The sequence below is a fragment of the Heterodontus francisci genome, chromosome 3, assembly GCF_036365525.1.
Source record: "Heterodontus francisci isolate sHetFra1 chromosome 3, sHetFra1.hap1, whole genome shotgun sequence".
Classification (NCBI taxonomy): domain Eukaryota; kingdom Metazoa; phylum Chordata; class Chondrichthyes; order Heterodontiformes; family Heterodontidae; genus Heterodontus; species Heterodontus francisci.
The window spans coordinates 163,587,894-163,600,844 of NC_090373.1; the positions used below are offsets into that span (position 1 = coordinate 163,587,894).

A 12,951-nucleotide genomic window follows, 5' to 3' on the forward strand; every position below is an offset into this window, starting at 1 on the left:
AGGGTAGGGTTCTGGTGAAGGGATGGAGGTAAGAAGTGCATGTTTATACCATCTGCAGCTTGTAAATCAGAAGACAGTGTGGAATGAGGAGGAAATGGGCTGTGAGAAGGAGGATTAGTTATGAGGCTACTATGTGCTTAGTTGCTTTCAGCCCTGCTGCTGTTCATGGCCTCAGTAATGGGAGCCCCAATGGTCAGCACCATTTCCTCCATAGGGGTTACGACATGCAGACGCGCCTGTCCCCTCCCGTTAGCTCCTGCTATGTGTGCCACCTTGTCCAGCAAGACAGAGAGAAGTCTATCAGTGACTGTCATGGAATCAATTTGGGTGATGTAACTGTCATAGTTGCATAGCTGGCAGTGTGTGTAAACTGGGAGATGTGGGTGTTTTTTAATTCTTTCATGGGATGTAGGCATCACTGGCAAGGCCATAATTTGTTACCCATCTTTAATTGCCCTTGAGAAGGTAGTGGTGAGCCGCCTTCTTGAACCACTGCAGTCCATGTGGTATAGGTACACTGACAATGCTGTAAGGGAGGGAGTTCCAGGACTTTGACCCAGCAACAGTGAAGGAACAGCGATATATTTCCAAATCAGGATGGTGTGTGACTTGGAGGGGAACTTGCAGATGGTGGTGCTCCCATGCATCTGCCATCCTTGTCCTTCTAGGTGGTAGAGACCGCTGGTTTGGAGGTGCTGTCGAAGGAGGCTTGGCGAGTTGCTGCAGTGGGTCTGGTAGATGGTACACACTGCTGCCACTGTGTGATGGTGGTGGAGGAAGTGACTGTTGAAGGTGGTGGATATGGTGCTGATCAAGCAGGCTGTTTTGTCCTGGATGGTGTCAAGCCTCTTAAGTATTGTTGGAGCCACACTCATCGAAGTATTCCATCATATTCCTGACTTGTGCCTTCTAGATGGTGGACAGACTTTGGGGAGACAGGAGGTGGGTTACTCTCCGCAGAATTCCCAGCCTCTGACCTGCCACAGTATTTATATGAATGGTCCAGTTAAGTTTCTGGTCAATGGTAACTGCCAGTATGTTGATGGCAGGGGATTCAGCAATGGTAATGCCATTGAACGTCATGGGGAGATGGTTAGATTCTCTCGTTGGAGATGGTCAGCAGCGCTAAGTGTGTGAGGGTTTGCTGAAGCTATGTGTTAGGTATAAGTTCTGATTGATCGAGATTGTTGGTCAGTGAGTGATGGGGGTGTGGTGAATTGAGCAGTGTCTGAGGCTAGTGGTGCAGTTAATAGATATGGCCTTTGATGATGCATTCATTAACCTTGACCATTCCTGTGAGGTGATAGAATTTCTTGTGTCACTGCATCCAGATCCTTTGGGCTACACTCCTGGCTTTGACCTCCAGGGCTATCTGCTCCCATTGCCTTTTGACTGTGTCCCTGGGGGACCTCCTTCCCCCTGTGGATACAGGACATCTCTTCTCCTTTCCACCTTCTCCACCACGATCTCCAGTGCGGCCTTGGAGTCCTTCCTCTCTCCCATGTTGTGTCATTCCTCATTGTTCCAAGGTTAGATTCACTTCCTGCAGCACCTGCTCCAACCAAAATTTACCTCCCCCTTAAGAGGCGCAAACTAGCTTTAAGCAGTGCAGGCTAGCTTCAAGTAGCACTAGGAAGTTTCAATTTTGGGGCCCCTGCTGACGTGTGCAACCAATGAACAGCCTGGTTAGCACTAGCTGCATGTAGAAATCATTCTAATGAGCAGGCACTACGAAGTTCCCGTGCTGCCTGCATTTCGATCAACCGGTGCGGGTTAATTGCACATCCAATTTGGCCCCCAAAGACTTTGAAATGCAACGACTGTCATGCATTTTGCACACAAGGTCCTAAAATTAGAAAATTAGATGAATGGTCTATTAATCTTGTTAGACATTGGCCAGGATATCAGGAGAGCTCTTTGCTCTTGTTTAAATAATTTCATGAAACCTTTAATATCCACCAGAACAGGAAGACGGAGCCTCAGTTTAACGTCTCATCTGAGAAAAGAGCTGCTCCTCCAACAATGCAGCACTGCACTGTTCTGCACAGAAATGCCAACTTAATTTATGTAATCCAAATCCCGGAGTCTATACATTCATTCAACAAGCATGCATTTAGGATAATGGACTAATGTAATGCAATGCATTTTAAGTTCAAGAGCATAAAGCAATATTTAGAATGTCTTCACCAACATTCTCTATCGATGCATGGTTCCTCTCCAGACATGAGTTATAATAAGGTCACTCTTTTCCACTGACACATTCTGTGTGCTAATTGATTTTCATTGAGCCAACTTTTCAACCACAGCATTAACTTGAAGTTCAAACTTAGCTTTACAAAAATAAAATCCAGGTAAGTGTGCAGATAATGATGCCCAATTGCAGCTATGATAAAGTTAATGGGAGCTACCCCATAACAATTTGGATTAATTGTAATTTTATTTCTACAGAGATTACTATTTTGTTGTTTTGATAAACCTGCTATTATAAAATCAAGTGCGTGATAAATTTATAGAAGACTGTTTGGCTCATAGTGGAAGTCGTGTACTTCCACCGAGGTCAGAGGTCCAAGGGTCATAAATTCAATATTCGTCAAGAACAACTTATATTTATTGTGACAAAAACTACACCTGCCAAAATGAGACACATTAATTTCATCATATGGAACATTATTTTTGAACTGTTACTGGACTTGAAATAACTAGTTCAAAAAGACCACAACAGTGGCTGAAAACATGGCTACACATTTGCATCCTAAAAGATAGTTGCCTGAAGAAGACAATGGGAGTGCCTCCCTGATTCAATTAGCCAGATGGGTTTGTCAATAGAGATGATTAAGCGACATTGAATGTGTAAGAGCCAGCATTCCACCCCGCATGCCCCCCCCCCCACCCACCCACTGAGAGAGTCTAGTAAGCGTGAAGAAATCCACAAAACCTCGCAGGGGAGGTTGTTTTCCAAATAAGGAGCTAGTCACATGACAAACCTGCTGGGCAACCTGGGTTGTTTGAATTGTGCCACACAGAAAGGAGACTGCAATTTGAAGACCAAAGAGAAGGAAGGTCTCGACTTGTCTCTCGCTCTCTCAAGCAAAGTTCCAGGGACCCACGGAAGTAACTTAAGCCTCAAGACAGAAGACCAGCGAAACAAGTTGAAAGTGTGCACTGGGCCTCAACGGGAACTGCAAGACATAACTTTAATCAAAGACTTTACATCCAACTCAAAACCAGTAACTGAACTCCAGCTATTACTTCAAACTTTTCCCCTTCTGTCTCCTCCTCTGTCTCTATTTGCGTGTGTGTTTATCACGTATGCATGTCAGCATGGTCGCTTCGCATATTTTTAGTAGTTTAACTGAATTAGAGTTTTAAGGTTAATAAACTTGCATCTTTCTTGTTTTAATCTGAGAAATCTGGTTGTTTTTTTGCCATTACAATTAGAGAGTATTGAGCAAGGACTCAGCCTGAGGGAAGCTAAAACATGGTGTTTTAAAAGTTAAACCCTGTAATGGGCAAACCAGGAAAAAGCTGAGAGGGAACCCCAAGACCCCTTTCTCACCTGGTCATAACATTATATAGCACCTTTAATGTAATAAAACATCCCTAATCGCTTCACAGGAGAGTTATAAAACAAAATATACCAAGCTGCATAAGGAGATATTAGATCGTATGGCCATTCTTTTGGGCCTCCTTATCTCGAGAGACAATGGGTAAGTGCCTGGAGGTGGTCAGTGGTTTGTGAAGCAGCGCCTGGAGTGGCTATAAAGGCCAATTCTAGAGTGACAGGCTCTTCCACAGGTGCTGCAGAGAAATTTGTTTGTCGGGGCTGTTGCACAGTTGGCTCTCCCCTTGTGCCTCTGTCTTTTTTCCTGCCAACTACTAAGTCTCTTCGACATTTTAGCCCTGTCTTTATGGCTGCCCGCCAGCTCTGGCAAACGCTGGCAACTGACTCCCACAACTTGTGATCAATGTCACAGGATTTCATGTCGCGTTTGCAGACGTCTTTAAAGCGGAGACATGGACGGCCGGTGGGTCTGATACCAGTGGCGAGCTCGCTGTACAATGTGTCTTTGGGGATCCTGCCATCTTCCACGCGGCTCACATGGCCAAGCCATCTCAAGCGCCGCTGACTCAGTAGTGTGTACAAGCTGGGGATGTTGGCCGCCTTGAGGACTTCTGTGTTGGAGATACGGTCCTGCCACCTGATGCCAAGTATTCTCCGGAGGCAGCGAAGATGGAATGAATTGAGACGTCACTCTTGGCTGACATAAGCTTGGTCAAAGATGTAAGTTTTAAGGAGCGTCTTAAAGAAGGAAAGCGATATAGAGAGGTGGAGAGGTCCAGAGAGGGTATTCTAGTGCTTGGGGCTGAGGCAACTGAAGGTGCGCCCACAAATAGTGGAGCAATTAAAATTGGGGATGCTCATGAGGTCAGAATTACAGGAGCGCAGATATCTCGGAAGGCTCCGGGGCTGGAGGAGATTACAGAGATAGGAGGGACAAGGCCAGGAAGGGTTTTGAAAACAAAGATGAGAATTTTAAAATAAAGACGTTGTTTCACCGGGAGCCTGCAGTTTGTCAGTAACACAAGTTAGCTGTTCCAGCAGTAACAGACTTTGAGTCTGGTTCTAATATTTATCTGCACCATTTCTATTTAAGATTAACCTAGGTATTTGTTAGGACAGCCAGTACAATTCTGAACATTTGCACTGCGAGACAAAGATTTAAAACAAACAATTTATTTGCAGTGCAGCTTATGACATATTACTACTACCCTTTTGACCTTCTGGTTGTTATAATCTGTAACAACATCTATGCAGTATAACATCAAATGTAAAGCTCTGTTAACTCTACCATTAATGAAGCAGCCCATGTCAGCCTGGATAACTCCAAGTCTTTTGATGACAAGTAGCAGGCAACATTCCCACCATAGGCACCAGGTAATGAGAATGTCAAACAAGGAAAAATCCAGCTACCTGACACTACCTTTATCATGTCCCTCATGATAATTATCTTTATTGACCAGAAGCTTAACTAGCCAATGCATATCAACAGGTTGGCTACAAGAGCAGATACTTTGTGACAAATGGTTCACCTCTGATCCCTCAGAATCTCATTACCATCTAAAAAGCTGAAAACAGGAGTGCAAGGCAATGCTCACCATTGGGGGTGAGGCCATAACAAACACTTAAGAAGTACAATGTTATCCAGAGCAAATTAGTCTGCTTGATCAGTGGCCTTAGCACTGGATTCAATATCTACCCCTTTCACCACCAATGTACCGTAGCTGCATTAGCTACTATCAACAAGATGCACCGCAGCAACTCACCAAGCTTACTTCAATAGCACCTCCCAGCTCTAGCACTGAAGAGGACAAGAGCAGCAATGTCATGAGAATTCTATCACAAAGCAAGTTTCCGTTCAAGTCACACACTATCTTGTCTTCATAGTCACTGGGTTAGAATTCTGGAATTCCCTAATCCATACCATTACTGCAGCAGTTCAGGAAGAATGCCCACCAACATCCTTTCAGGGAAACTAGAGATTGACAATAAACGTGTCATAGCAGAGTTGCCCGAGAACAAAGAAGAAAAAAACTTGCTTTCCCTTATCTTGGGCTTTTATAAAAGTTCATTTTTGAGTTGTCAACTCTTTTGAAACTATTGGTCACTTTAGCTTTGTTCCTAGTTTGGAAAATATGCCTAAGAGATCATTGTAGTGTAGTCCCTTGTTACCACAACAAAACATTGCTTTTCTGGATTGGTAGGGGTGATTCTGGGGGTGATGCATTGCAGAAAATATTCAAGCAGTTCCATCCTGACTACACAGGGGGAACAACAATTGGGAACACAAAAAAAAAGTGTCCTCAGCATCTTAGCAAATAGGGCAGTCAGCAAAGGAAGCAGACATCAACAATTACAACTGCAGTCCTGCGGAAATCCGCAACAGCTTGGTGACAAAAAAAAATCAGGCAAAGCTGCAAGTGAAGCACTCCACTGAGTGCTATGGAGCTAAGCTGCCTTCCCTTTCCCCTCCCTTATTATACTGCAAACAATAAGGCACCAAACTCCAATGTCTCCCCCAACTTCCTCATTTTCCAATATATAACTGGCAAGCTTCAGTCATCAACGACCTCTCCCACATATTAATTCTACCAAATTACACAAATTACAGAACAGGCCATTCAGCCCACTAGGTGTGTGCAGGTGTTTAAGCTCTACATGACTCTCCTCCCACACCTCTTCATCTCACCCGATCAACATATCTTTCTATTCCACTGCAGAATCCAAATTCTATTCCTTTCTCACTTCCCTTTCAGTCATTTAGTAAAAATTTGTTCATCAGCCCTTGATAATGTCAAATCCAAACCCCATATTTTAAATAACCAAGTAGCCACACAACCAGTCTATGTAAAAAGCCAACAGTTTGGATCTTAAAATAATCCAGCCCAGGTTTTAGTGGCGGTTTATGTCATTTTTAACAAGTAAACAATCAATTAGGCCTCAACATTCTCCGGTTAACTGATACAAAGATTAACTAGTTCATTTAGTTCCAGGATTTCAGAGAGTATGGGAGATGGTTAGGATACCTATCCTTGCTGACCAGTAGTGAACAAGTGAGCGTCATTTGTCTTTGTGGTAAGCCTAGCAATGTTTCTTTGATGTTTTGGCTGGACACAAACCATAGAAAAGTTGCTCCTGGACTGGAAGAAGTAAGTTAATTGATTTGTTAAATAAGTTCAGCCTTTTAGAACCGTTAAAGGTTTTATTATGTGGCACGAGATATCAAATTCTCACATCCTATGATGTTAGGCCTCATTTAATGAAGCTTTGTCATCTGACAAGTGAAGTGTTACTTCTCTTTTTAAAAAAAAAGATGTGGATTCTGCAGTGGCCTCCTAGACACATTGCTGATCTCCTGTGTCAGAACTGCAGCTTATGTAGGAGAACCAAGGCCATGTTTATTTAGCCTCCAGAGCACACATCTCATATTTTGAAAGCCTGTTCCTAAAAATAATCTTGAGTCAATAGTCCTTTGTTACCAATTAGCCAACCAATAGAAATTATGTTTTATTGTTTACCCTCAAACCCATGGAAACAAAAGTCCACCCCAAAATCCTTCATAGTTTTCCAAATATCTATTAAACTCCTCCCTTATCCTTCTCTGTTTCATGTGGGATTCTTTTTGTGCCTTTCTTCATAACTATAATGCCCATTTTTGGTGCAATTCAAGGGAATTGTCACTTTACCCTTACTGCGAAGCTAATATCCTGTGTGTAATGAAGTGGCCAGGGGGGGAAAAATCAAGATACTTGGAGAAGTTCCAATTAGTTAAGAATAGCCATCACGGATTTGTAGACGGCAGATCATGCTTGAATTTCTTTGATGGAGTAACAGAGAAGGTTGATGAAGGGAATGTGGTGGATGTTGTCTGTATAGATTTTAAGAAAGCGTTTGATAAAGGACCACATGGAAGGCTCGTAAACAAAACTGAAGCTCATGGAATGGGAGGGTCAGTGTCCAATTGGATTTTAAAAATTGGCTTAAGGACAGAAAACAGTAAGTTGTGGTAAATGGTTATTTTTCAGACTGGAGGATGGTAGACAGTAGTGTTCCCCAAGGGTCACTGCTGGGACCACTGCTTTTTTTTCTACATGTAAATGACTTAGAACTTGGAATACGGAGTAGAATTTCAAAATTTGCCATTGATACCAAATTTGGAGGAGTGGCAAACAGTGAGGATCATACGAACCGTCTGCAACAGGACATAGATAGGCTCGCAGAACAGGCAGGCAAGTGGCAGATAGAATTTCATACAGATGAGTGTGAGGTGATGCTTTTTGGCAGAAGGGATAGGGAGAGGCAATATATACATAATAGCACAATTCTAAAATGTGTGCAGGAACAGAGGAACCTGGGGGTGCATGTGCATCGATCTTTGAAAGTGGCAGGACATATTGAGAGTGTGGTTAGTGAAGCATATGGGGTCTTGGGCTTCATAAATAGACGTATAGAGTACAAAAGCAGAGAAGTTATGCTGAACATTTATAAAGCTCTGTTTCGACCACAACTAGAGTATTGTATCCAGTTCTGGAGACCACACATTAGGAAGCACGTGAGGGTCCTTGAGAGGGTGCAGAGGAGATTTGCAAGAATAGTTCCAGGCTTGAGGGATTTTATTTACAAGGTTAGGTTGGAAAAGATGGAGTTGTTCTCCCTGGAGCAAAGGAGATTGAGGGGAGATTTGATAGAGGTGTACAAGATCATGATAGGCTTAGATAAGTTAGACAAGGAAAAACTGTTCCCATTAATTGATGGTACAAGGACTAGGAGACAAAGATTGAAGGTTTTGGACAAGAGATGCAGGGGAATATGCGGAAGAGGTTTTTTGCACAGTGGGTGGTAATGACCTGAAACACTCTGCCCACAAGGGTGGTGGAAGTGGAGACAATCAATGACTTCAAAAGGAAATTGGATGGGCACATGAAGAAAATAAACCTGCAGGGCTACGTAAATGCCTCTAGGACTGGACCAAGTAATAAATATCCCACTGGACTGGTATAGCTTGCAAGTGCAGTCAGCCACAGACACATCGATTTTCCCCAGAATCTCATTTTCCGTTTTCATTGTAATTTCTACATGTACTCATAGAGTCATAGAGACATTTATGGCACAGAAGGAGGCCATTCGGCCCTTCAAGTCCATGCCGGCTCTCCACGGAGTGATGCAGTCAGTCCCACTCGCCTGCTCGATCTCCATGGCCCTGCAAGTCTATTTCTCTCAGTTGGCTATCTAACTTCCTCTTGAAGTCACCGATCGGAATAAATTAAATTTCACCACTTGACACAGTGGGATTTGAATCCATGCCCCAAAGACACTCTTTCCCCCAAAAGGTCAATACATCGGCACAAAGACCTATCTGGATCTCTATTCCTTCATTCTATTCAGAATCTTGCTATATAGGGTAAATACTGCCTTCCATTAGTCTTTTATTCAACTGGACTGTTACATATTCCTCTAGACTGAACTGGATCTGCAACCTATCTTCAAAGTTTCCTGTTGCACATATTATTCAAGTAGTGTGCACAGACTTACTCTCATGCAGTCATTCAATAAGCACATTTAAAACTCCTGCAGCCTGCTCTTTAGGGAAGAGATTCAGCTTTAGTGGGTTTTGCCCCATTTGCTGCCCCCCCACCCCCCCACCCCGGCCCTCACCTATGGGTATCCGCCTCAGGGACATTGCTGGCCCCAGGGAAATTTAGGACTTATTATCTGGTCTTCCATTATCAGAGGTTCCTGGATCCCCCGGCAACATTTTTCTTGATAAGAATAATCCCTGGAAAATGAAACTCTTTTCTTAGTGGAGCCTGAGTTCCTGTATTAAATCTACAACTCCATCTTTCATTTCAATGTGAAGTTTGGGATTTTTTTTTTTTAATTGTTTTGAAATATCAGTATTCTGTGTGGGAAAACTTAAGATATTGCTCGTAGTTGATTTCCAATGTATCATAGAACTGTGATCACTGCATTTGTAATGATGGCTGGAGTCACCAGAACACAAGAAATAGAAGCAGGAGTAGACCATATGGCCCATTGAGCTTGCTCCACCATTCAATACAATCATGGCTGATCTTGGGCTTCAATTCCACTTTCCTGCCTGCTCCCCATATCCCTTGATTCCCTGCCTTAAATATATTCAATGATGGAGCATCCACAACCCTCTGGGGTAGAGAATTCCAAAGATTTACAACCCTTTGAGTGAAGTAATTTCTCCTCATCTCAGCCTGAATGATCGGCCCCTTATCCTGAGACTGTGCCCCCTTGTTCTAGATTCCCTGACCAGTGGAAACAATCTCTCACTTTCTCCCCTATCAAACCCTTTCAGAATCTTGTATGTCTCAATTAGATCGTCTCTCATTCTTCTAAACTCCAGAGAATATAGGCCCAATTTACTCAGCCTCTCATCAGGGACCAATCTAGTAAATCTTTGTTGCACTCCCTCTAGTGCAAGTATATAGAACATAGAACATAGAAAAATACAGCACAGAACAGGCCCTTCGGCCCACGATGTTGTGCCGATCCTTTGTCCTCTGTCAAGGACAATTTAATCTATACCCCATCATTCTCCTTTATCCATATACCTATCTAAAAGCCGTTTCTTAAATGTCCTTCTGGTACACTGGCTCAGTGAGAGCCCTCTTCCCTCTGAGACAGAAGATTATGTGTTCAAGGCCCAGTCTAGGAACTTTTTGTAATGGTGGATTTTTCTTTCATTCAAGATAGTTACACGCTGAATTGCTATTGGCTGATAGGCCAGGTTCACCGTTCCTGATGGCATTGAGCTTTCAGTGTAATCTGTTACCCAGTACATTCTGGAATTATCAACAGTCTGAAGGGAGCAAGCTAAATATTAACTGTTTTAGATTGTTGTTATCTGACTAGGCTACTTCGGTTTTAGACTAAACCAAAGAAAAGGTCTTTCTGCAGTAGGGGATAATTGGACCAGAGCATGCAGATGTAATTTAAATGGTTGGGGTGGGGGGAATCTGTGGCGCAATTCTTCTCTGGGGTGGGACTTCCACCCACCCCTTCAAATCTACCCTATACTGCTCATTTTCCTGGGTTGTGACTCATAACGTTTGCAAGGTGGGCTCCCGAGGGCTTTCCCGTCAGTAAGAGGGTGCCCGCAATGTGATTGGGAGGGGCTTACAATGGTGCTGCATCTAGGATAAAATCAATCAGGGCTCAATGCTGCCTTCCTCATCTCTATTACATGTAGCAGGCGGGAAAGGATAGGCCAGGAGTGGTCTCTGTAGGGATGGGGGAAGGAATTCCTAATTGGAACAATGAGGCAGAGGACTGACTTCACCAGTCTCATTCGCCTCCACAATTCTGTTCCCACCCAGTTTTGGGTAGAGTTGCAGAGGAATATGCTACACCCCACACCAACATCCCCCAGACATTGTTCTTATTTTCTATAGTAGATTGATTTGATATTATTCATAGTTACCTAGAAAATGTAGAGTTATTTAGGAAGTACAGCTGATTAGGGATTAAGAATTTCTCTGCAAGAGGCTGAGGATCTGGAAGTTGTGAAACTGGTGCCTCCAATGGTAGGAGGGTATAATTACAATGTGACCAGTTTACATTGGTATCTTTCATTCTAAATCTGGACATTGAAAGTTATAATAGAAAATGCTGATAGGACAACAACACTTGCATTCATGTATTACTTTTAATGTAGTAAAGCATTCCAAAGCATTTCATAGCAGCGATTAGCAAACAAAAAATTGACATTGAGCCACAAAGGATGTGTGGAGAGGTGTAAGCTTTTTAATAGATTTACATGACTAGAACTGTTTTTTAATATTAGGATGTGGACAACATTGATGAGGCAGTTGCCCTGAGGGCATTAAGAGTCAGCAATGTAATGTGGGCTGGAGTCACATGTAGGCAGACAAGGTAAGGATGGCATGTTCTTTCTGGAACATTCGTGAGTTATTTGGCTTTTTATAAGTCAGATTGTTTTCATGGTTGTTTTTCCTGGTCCCAGGCCACAAATGTTATAACCTGTGATTGGAGCATTTGAACTCCTGGGGCTGGATATTAGCTTGGAGGTCACTGGGTGACAGGCAGCAGGGGTGCTAACAAGCAATCGGAAAATCCAGAAGTATGGGTTTTCTGAATGTCCTGCATTTTTTAACTGAAGGACATCTTTCAAATTTTTTTTTTACTGAGTTTGCTACCCACAGCCAGCCTGATTGAGGGCAGGTGGTTGGAGAGATCCATGTGGGGTCGGGGGGAGCATATGGTGGTCGGGGGGCAGAGCAGATGGTGGTTGGGGGTGGATTGGTTGTGGTGGAGGGAAAGCAGTCAGATCCTATTTGAAGGGGGAGGGGAAGGAAGGGTGGGTGTTTTGGCGGGCGAGGGTGTTACTGGTCAGTTTGTTGGACCTGGCCCATAAGCAGTACTGCAAAGGCACTTACCTCCTAGATCCAGCCCCTCTCGTTGAGCGTCCCGAGGCCTGGGAAACTCGGCCAACTGTGGCTAAAAATAGAAGTGCTATTTAAATAAAGGCACACAGCCTTATTAAAATAGTTAAATGACCAACCAGTCTCCTGCACTTGGGTTGGTCAGCTTCCCCTTGCCCTGCCTCTGTTAAAACCAGAAGTGGACGGGTTCAAAGCAGTTTGGGTTCCCATGACAGATTACCCGCCCCCCCCACCCCCCCCCCTCCCCCCCCGCTGGTCCAGTAAACTACCGTCCAGTATATCCTTCTACCGAAATAATTCAACATTACCTGGAGATAAAAGCAAAATACTGCGGATGCTGGAAATCTGAAACAAAAACAAGAAATGCTGGATTCACTCAGCAGGTCTGGCAGCATCTGTGGAAAGAGAAGCAGAGTTAACGTTTCGGGTCAGTGACCCTTCTTCGGAACTGACAAATATTAGAAAAGTCACAGATTATAAACAAGTGAGGTGGGGGTTGGGCAAGAGATAACAAAGGAGAAGGTGCAGATTGGGCCAGGCCACATAGCTGACCTAAAGGTCACGGAGCAAAGGCAAACAATATGTTAATGGTGTGTTGAAAGACAAAGCATTAGTACAGATTAGGTGTGAATATACTGAATATTGAACAGCAGCAAGTGCAAACCTGAAGAAAAACAACCTGAAAAAAACAGTGGGTGAGCAAACTGAACAAACTAAGATGAAATGAAATAAATGCAAAAAAAGATTGTAAAAAATGTAAAAAGGAATGTAAAAAAAAAAAGAAGGAAGAAAAAATAACTAAAAATGACTAAAAATGAAAGTAAAATGGGGGGCTGTCATGCTCTGAAATTATTGAACTCAATGTTCAGTCCGGCAGGCTGTAGTGTGCCTAATCGATAGATGAGATGCTGTTCCTCGAGCTTGCGTTGATGTTCACTGGAACACTGCAGCAATCCCAGG

At 43.3% G+C, this 12,951-nt stretch overlaps 2 protein-coding genes across 10 annotated transcripts in view; one reads left to right on the forward strand and one right to left on the reverse strand.

Annotated features, from left to right (window-relative positions):
* LOC137367154 (uncharacterized) overlaps positions 1-12,951 on the reverse strand; it is a 94,907-nt gene that overhangs the window by 52,584 nt on the left and 29,372 nt on the right. The window contains exon 3 of the mRNA XM_068028592.1: positions 11,986-12,046. Coding sequence (XP_067884693.1) covers positions 11,986-12,046 — 61 coding nt within the window. The remainder of the gene's footprint in view (positions 1-11,985; positions 12,047-12,951) is intronic.
* The window catches only part of LOC137363487 (uncharacterized), a 296,432-nt gene continuing 290,036 nt past the window's right edge, over positions 6,556-12,951 (forward strand). For 6 of the 9 annotated variants that reach the window (XM_068027303.1, XM_068027297.1, XM_068027305.1 and 3 more), the window contains exon 1: positions 6,622-6,708. The gene's annotated coding sequence lies outside the window, so the exon portion shown is untranslated. Of the gene's footprint in view, positions 6,709-11,372; positions 11,462-12,951 lie in introns of all 9 variants that reach the window. The other 3 variants (XM_068027300.1, XM_068027298.1, XM_068027301.1) reach the window with 3 other exon arrangements.